The sequence below is a fragment of the Panthera pardus genome, unplaced genomic scaffold (assembly GCF_024362965.1).
Source record: "Panthera pardus isolate Hobbes unplaced genomic scaffold, ASM2436296v1 HiC_scaffold_8, whole genome shotgun sequence".
Lineage (NCBI taxonomy): Eukaryota > Metazoa > Chordata > Mammalia > Carnivora > Felidae > Panthera > Panthera pardus.
In genome coordinates this window covers 816,649-824,218 of record NW_026527013.1, presented here as the reverse complement: position 1 = coordinate 824,218, position 7,570 = coordinate 816,649, and the positions used below count along the sequence as shown (strand labels likewise).

The following is a 7,570-nucleotide window of genomic DNA, read 5'->3' as shown; positions in this document are numbered from 1 at the left end:
AATTGACCAACAGGTGAGAAATAGTGACCTGGCCAGATCTGGGACAGGCTCTGAAGGCAGCTGGCCCAGTTGGCTTGGGGGGGGGGGGGGGGGGCGGGAGAGGGGAACCCAGCACCAGGGTGGGGGCTGCCTGTGTGACTGAAGTACTGGGGACGGCAGGTGGGTGCGAATGTGGGCTGCAACCCAGTGGACTGGACCAGAGCGTCAGACGCAGAAGGAAACAAAGGCAGGGATGTGACTGGGGGTCTGAAGGCAGAGCCTGAACCTCGGGCCATTAGAGGGGCCCCGTTAGTGAGACAGCCCGGATGACTAAGGCCCCTACCCCACAGCCTGGGCTCTGCAGAGTGCATCCTGCCTGGCCTGGAGTGTCACTTGACAGCTGGGGTGGGCACTTCGGTCTGAGTGGGACACAATCGCTTTCACCTGTAACACTAATATGCATTGCCCCCCAATTACACGTAAGTGGTTGATAGAAATTCAAACTGCAATTAAGGAAAACAGTAATCGCTGATCCTTCCCTCCCTGAGCCCACCCAGGCCCATGGTGGCAGAGCTGGAAGCTTCCAGTGAGGGTTCCAAAGCCCTACAGGGGGTGACGGCAGTATTGCTGTCGGGGAGGGTCCTGCTGGTTTTTGTAGAACAAAATCTGTTATAAAGGCCCTACTTTGGCTGCACGGGCCAGTGGAGTGAACGCCAGCAAAGGTTTACCTACAAGAACAGATGGCAAGCCCTTTGGCCTGAAGTCTGCCCATCACTGGGTGCATGAGCCTGACCCCTGGTTGGCACCCACCACCACCTGCACGAGGGATTCTCCCGTCCTCAAACAACGGTCTGCATGTGCACTTTGCTCCCACAGGGAGGCCTAGTGCCTTAAAAGCTCTGTTCTTTAAGTAGACTTCATGCCCAGTGCAAGACCCGAACTCACAACCCTGAGATCAAGAGTCCGATGCTCAACCGACTGAGCCACCCAAGCATGCTCTGCCCATTTTTATGGCTTTCCAAGCTCAGGGTCACAACCCACGTTCCAGTAAAGGGGCACAGCCGCCCTGGACATTCTTCTCCCCGAGGCCAATCTTCCATGAAACAAGTTTCTTGTATTTTAAGGTTTTTTTTGTTTTGTCTTTGAGAGCATGTGCCTGTGTGAGGAGTGGAGGCTAAACACTCAGTGTGGAACCAGACACGGGGCTCGATCCCACAACCCTGGGACCGTAACCTGAGCTGAAATCAACAGTCAATTGACTGAGCCACCCAGACACCCAACAGTTTTATTCTTTGAGGAGTGACACAGCGAACCCTGCCTCTTCTCGCTGGGCCTCGTGGGCAGTTTGCTAGCGGAGGTCACAGAGGCTTCTGCTGTTCCAAACGAAGGGAGTGTGGACAGTGTTGACCAGATGTCAGTCAACAGCTCTGACCACGGCCTTTAAACTGCAAAGCACCCAATCACCTCAGTTAAGGTCCCATCTCACGCACCCCAGTCATATTCCAACTTCACGTGGTGAGTCGGCCTCTCTGCAGCGCGGCCAGGCTCAGGGGGCTGTCCAAAAGGACCCCCGAGTCCCTGATCTTTGCCCCGATCAGCATCCCCGCTGGCAGCTCCAGGCCCCTCGCATCAGCCCACGCAGCCTCCTGTGGCCTTGCTCCCTGCCACACCAGACACCCACCACTTTAGATTCTCGGCCCACGTCTTCCGGGCGAGAGGGCTGCCTTATCAGGGATGGTGCCACACAGGCCACAGACGTACTTCCAGATCATCTGGTCCCAACACTGGTTCCTTCTGCCCACCTGGGGGAACCCGTTTAATCTGGTCACGCAAGCTGTCTGGCCGTTCCCCGTACTGCCTTCTGCTGTGGATTATAAACACAGCCACCCACAACCCAAGAGAGAACAGCGAGCAAATCAAAATGCAGAGGAAGGAAGCCCGGAAGTGGTGGCAGTGGCCGCTAGGGGGAGGGCAGGGAGGCAGGAGCGCCTTTCCATTCCGCGGTCTCCCTCCCTTCCCCTCCTGGCCGGCCCTCACCGCCCCAACAGAGGCGCAGACACTGTGACCACTGTCACACATGCAGCAGGCAGCCAGCCTGACACTCTCCTGCTGACCAGGGTTCCCACCTCGACCATCCCCCCCACCCACGCTGTCCATCAGCGAGCCAAAGGGACCACTGCCTAGCCAGTGCCTACCGAGGAACAGTCCACCCTGGTCTGTAGGGCTTCCTCATCATGGAACAAATCTCGACAGAAATACTCGGGGGAGCAGGGCTGGGACCCTTCATCAGACCCTAGGGGCTGGTGTGACCCTGCCCCTGGAAACCACACGAGACCCAGACCCGGACAGCACGTGAGGGTCGCCGGGCCGGCGTGTGCAGACGCAGGAAGGGAGCGCTCAGGCTGCGAAAAGCCTCCTGCTGGTCGTGGACTTCACCTGTGGGCACGCACACCCCCAGGACCGGACAACGAGGGAGGAGGAGCCCCGAAGGGCACGGTGGCTCCAGGGGAGACACTTCCCTGGACCCAGGAGTGACCACCTGCATGGGCCGAAGCAGGCCCAGGGGAGGCCTGTGGCTGCACCTGTGGGATTTCGGTTGAAGGATCGAGAGGCAGGGGGCACAGACAGGACCGCACACAACCTGCACTGGTCACGGGGCCGAGGCCATTCATGCGGAGCCCCTACCCACACAGCGCTGGGCCCCGCTGTTAAGCGGGGCCATCCCTGTGTCCACAGCAGGAAACCAGGACCACCTGCTGCCCAGGACTGGCCCAAATCACGCACCGCCTGAGCCTCCGACCGGTGAGCAGGCCCAGCCCCACGGAAGGGAAGGAACAGTCAGACTCGCGACCAGAACAGGCTGCGTCTTTATTGGGCGAACGGGCTACTTGAGGGGGATGAAGCGGGACGAGTGGGTGGCCCCTATGCCGGGCCTGCCGTGCTTCACCGGCTTGTAGGTGATGGAGAACTCGCCCAGGTAGTGGCCAATCATCTCAGGCTGCAGGGGGGAGGAGCAGGGCAAGCAGTCAGGCGACCGTGAGCGGACACGCCCCCGCTGCCCGCCCCGCCCCTCCGCGCCCCACGGGTACCTTGATCTCCACCTGGTTGAAGGTCTTGCCGTTGTAGACGCCCACCATGCTGCCCACCATCTCGGGCAGGATGATCATGTCCCGGAGGTGCGTCTTCACCACCTCGGGCTTCTCCATCGGGGGGGCCTCCTTCTTGGCCTTACGCAGGCGCTTCAGCAGCGAGTGCTGCTTCCGGCGCAGACCCCGGTTCAGCCGCCGCCGCTGCCGGGCGCTGTACAGCTGCATCAGCTGCTCGCTGGGGGGGGGGCAGGGCGCGATGGCGTGAGCGGCTGGGCCGCGACAGTCCCCAGGGTCCAGCCGCGAACGTCGCTGCTGCCCTGCACCGCCCCAAATCTGGGGAGAAGCCTTCAAGGTCAAGAGCTGCGAGCTGCAGATGGGGAAACTGAGGCAGGCGGATACGTGGCCGGCACCTCTTGGGCAAAGTGCTGCACCTCCAGCCAACCAGGCCTCTGCCGACCTGTGTCCCCGGAAAGGGGGGGGGGGCGGCCCCTCACGGCCCCGCTGACCCAAGCTCACGCTCAGGAAGGCTGCGGGGAATCCGAGAAGCCCGTGTCCCCGCACCCCAGCCAGACCTCCGCCACCCTGCCTAGGAGCTTCCGGCCACGCGCCAAACCCCAGCCCGTTCTAGCTTCCCGCGTTTTCGGCGGGTGTAAACAGTGTCACGAGGGGACACCCGGCAATTAGGTTCGACCCAAACGTCGCTGCGCCCAAACAGCGCCCCGGCCCCGCCCGGCCCCCTTACTAGGACATGTCCAGCAGCTGGTCCAGGTCCACGCCGCGGTAGGTGAACTTGCGGAAAGTACGCTTCTTCTTCTGTTCCACTTCCGCCTGCGCGGGCCCGGGGCGCGGGTCAGAGGGCGGCCGCAGACTCGCCTCCCACCCCCGCGGCCGCCCTCGGGCGCCCACGGGGGCCCGCGGGGACACACGGCCTCCGGCCCGTCCCCGGGGAGCGCGGGCGGCCCCGGGTCGCTGGGGCTCGGCCAGGACACGTCGGCCTGCGCGGGCCTTCCCCGCCCCGCGTCATCCCGACACCAGCCCGGCCCGCCCCGCCCCCCGATAGGCGGCGGCCCCGGAGGCTCAAGAGATGGCTGCCGCAGCCGGGCGGCCTGCCTCCGGCCTTCACGGCGCGGCCAGACCGCGGATGGCGCCGGATGAGTCGGGAAGAGCCGCGCCAACCCGCGGCACTCACCATCTTGTCAGCTCTTCGGAAAGGACCGCCCCTCCGCGCCTGCGCGATTATCACGAGATCGCCCATGAGCCCCGCCCCGCGCCCGACAGCTCGGACGCGCTTCCGCTTTCTCGGCTGATGAGCGCGCCCTCTGCTGGCGGGAGGGCCGAGCGCAGGCGGCGCTCGCTAAGGAGACGCTGCGGCTGGGGCCTCGGACACCTCGCCGCCTCTCTCGGAACCCCGCGCTCCCCGTGGGTTCGGGCCCAGCGCTCCGCCGGAGCTGGCGTCCTAGTGCGGGCGGCGCACAGCCGGGAGGGGCGGGGCGCTGGCTCCGCACAGGTGCCCCGAGAAGGCGGCCCTGATGGGGACCTGCCGCCTTTAACGGAGGGCCTCAGGTACAGTAGCAACCGTAGCGATGCACTACTAGGTTTCTGTAACGTCTGTGCACGTGACGGGTATAACGATGACAGAGAAAGAGGGACAAGGAATTAGAGCTATATAGTACTGTCCCACTTCTGGGTATACACCCCAATAACTGAAAGCAGGGAGATTTACATGTCCACAGCAGCATGATTCACTACAGCCCAAGTATGCATCCGCGGATGAAGGATAAACACGATGGGGTCCATCCACACGCCGGACTATGATCCAGCCTTAGGAAGGAAGGACGTCTGCCACCCGCCACCACGTGTACGGACCCGCAGGACACTGTGTGCAGCGAGAGAAGCCAGACACAGAAGGACACGTCCTGCGTGACCCCACTCACAGGGGGTCCCTAGAGGAGTCCCGTCCACAGAGACAGAGAGTAGACGGTGGGAGCCAGGGGTGGGGCAGGGGGCGGGGAGTCAGTGTTTCATGGGGACAGAGTCTCAGTCTGGGGAGATGGAAAGTCCTGGAGACGGGTGGTGGGGGCGGGTGCAGGACACTGTTGAGTGTGCTTGATGTCACTGAGCTGTGCACTTAAGAGATGGTTACAATGGCAAGTCTTAATGCGCACTTTGCCACAATGAGGAAACAACCCGGCGCCTGGGTGGCTCAGTAGGTTAAGCGTCCGACTCCTGATTTCGGCTCAGGTCATGATCTCCTGATTCCGGAGTTGCAGCCCTGTGCCGGGCTCTGTGCTGACAGCGCAGAGCCTGCTTGGGATTCTGTCTCTCCCTCTCTCTGCAGCTCCCCCACTCATGAGCTCTCACTCTGTCTCAAAATAAACATTAAAAAAAAAAAAAAAACGGGGCGCCTGGGGGGTCAGTCGGTTGAGCATCCGCTTCGGCTCAGGTCATGATCTCACGGTTTGTGAGTTCAAGCCCCGCCTTCGGGCTCTGGTGCTGACAGCTCTGGAGCCTGCTTTGGATTCTGTGTCCCCCTTTCTCTCCGCCCCTCCCCTGCTTGTGCTCTGTCTCTATCTTTCAAAAATGAATAAACGTAAAAAAGTTTTTTCAAAAAGAGAAAAAAAAAAAACAACATATGGTAAGCTCTAGAACAGCCTCAAAGAAAACAACTCAAAAAATATGACAAAAAAATCATTAAAAGAACTAAAACGCTACCTTAGGAAATACTCATTTAACGCAAAAGCATGAACAGAGAAGCATAAGAACAAAACAAGGCACACAGCACAGAGAAAAAGCGAAATGGCAGGGGTAAACCGAGACCACACTGAACACCAGGGGATGGGAGAGACCACTGGCTGGAGGGTGAGTTCCGGGAAGAGGGAGCCAGCGTGCAAAGACCCTGCGGTAGGAAGGAGGTGGGTGCTGCCACCACGGCCCCACGACCCAGCTGACTCTACCGTGCCCACGGCCGCGACTGAGGCTTCAGCCCCTTCCTGGCCTCAAGCTGGATGGCTGGGTGGGGTCTGGCTTAGACCAGTGGCTTTGTGGGGAGCTGGGGCTGACCTGGGGGAACAGGAAGTCTGGAAAGAAGCTGGGCCTCCTCAACCATTTCTACAATCCTGTGGGTAGAGCCAATTAAACCCTCCCAAAGAAGGGGATGTCCCTCCCTGTCTGCGACGCAGCACAAGCACAGTGTTTGAGGGCTACGGGGTGTGTCCTTCAGGGTGTGAAGGGGGCTCGCCTGTGCCCAGCAGAGCAAGGCGGGGGTCCCAGGAGCTCCTGGCCAGCTGGAAATCCGTGCGTCGTTTGCATGACGGCCTCTCACCAGGGAACCCTAATTTTACAGAGAATTTCACAAGTGGAAGGAGCTCATGTGTAACGTCGCGATGGCACGCGGTGTGGATGGAAGGCCCAGTCCTGCTCGTCTGTAAACCGGCCGTGGGGGCACCTCCTGAGGGCAGGGAGAAGACTCTGGCGGGGGGCGGGCAGGTGCAGCCCCGCAGGGGCATTTTGAGGGCTTCTCTTCGCCTTTGAGCTGAGCCACCCTCCCTGCCGCAGATCGCGAGCGGGCTGTGGGCGGGGACGAGGGCTCTCCAGCCCCACACACTGTGGTGGCACCCCGTGCATTTTGGATCAATCCGTTCTTTTTACGTTTTAAAATGTTCATTGTGGTCTTTAGAATGCGAGAATAACGGCCTCCAAAGACCCCAGACCTGGTTCTGGGACCAGGGATCTGTCACCTCACGCAACAGAGGGGACCTTAGCAAGGCCTGAGGCGGGGGTGACCCTGGGTACCCAGCGTCCACACGAGGTCCTCATGAGAAGGGGACAGACACGGGCGGACCCCACACTGCTGGCCGTGAGAATGGAAGAGGGGGCCTCTGGAAGCCGGGAAAGGTGGGAGACGGGGATCCTGGGGCCCAGAACTGTCAAAGACAATTTGTGAGCGGCTTTAAGCCCTAGGTGGGTGGTGATCTGTCACAGGGGCCCTTAAGACACCCCCCACATCAGAACAGGGGAGGACTGACCCATTTGGTTCATAGCGGATCCCCAGGGCCAGCCTCCTCCAGACCCAGGAGCCCCTCCCCACTCCCACAGGAAGTGGGGCCCAGAGCAGGAAGCCCTGTGTGCAGGCGAACGGACTCCCCCTCCCGTTGGGGCTGCAAATAGGGCCTTCGCTGAGCGTCAGCCCCTTCTCACTGGGGAAGGAGCAGTCAAGAAAAGGGACAGGAAGGTCCAAATATCCAGGGCTGGAAGGGCCTGGCAGACACCTGGTGGCCGCCGTGGGACGCTGGCCAGAGCTCAGCCCTCCCCACCTCCTGGCTCAGGCTTCCCTCCTCCCTCACCTCCACCGTTGGTCCTTCAGCTCTAGGAGCCGGGGCCATCGTGCTGCCTCCCGCCCCGGCCACGGGGCGGCCCCCACCCACCCGGATCCGTCCGAGCACCTTTCCCTTGGCATTCGGCGGGTGGCCGCTGAGCCCCGGGAGCCTGGGCCGGCAGCTCGC

The 7,570-nt window shown here is 61.6% G+C and overlaps 1 protein-coding gene across 1 annotated transcript; it reads right to left on the bottom strand.

Annotated features, from left to right (window-relative positions):
• Positions 1-2,828: 2,828 nt before the first annotated feature.
• On the bottom strand, positions 2,829-4,343 carry RPS15 (ribosomal protein S15). The gene is made up of 4 exons (XM_019434006.2): positions 4,258-4,343; positions 3,811-3,896; positions 3,069-3,303; positions 2,829-2,977 (listed from the first exon to the last, which is right to left on the bottom strand). Exons 1-4 carry the CDS (start codon positions 4,321-4,323, stop codon positions 2,864-2,866), a joined length of 501 nt encoding a protein of 166 aa, XP_019289551.1. The 5' UTR covers positions 4,324-4,343; the 3' UTR covers positions 2,829-2,863.
• Positions 4,344-7,570: the final 3,227 nt, after the last annotated feature.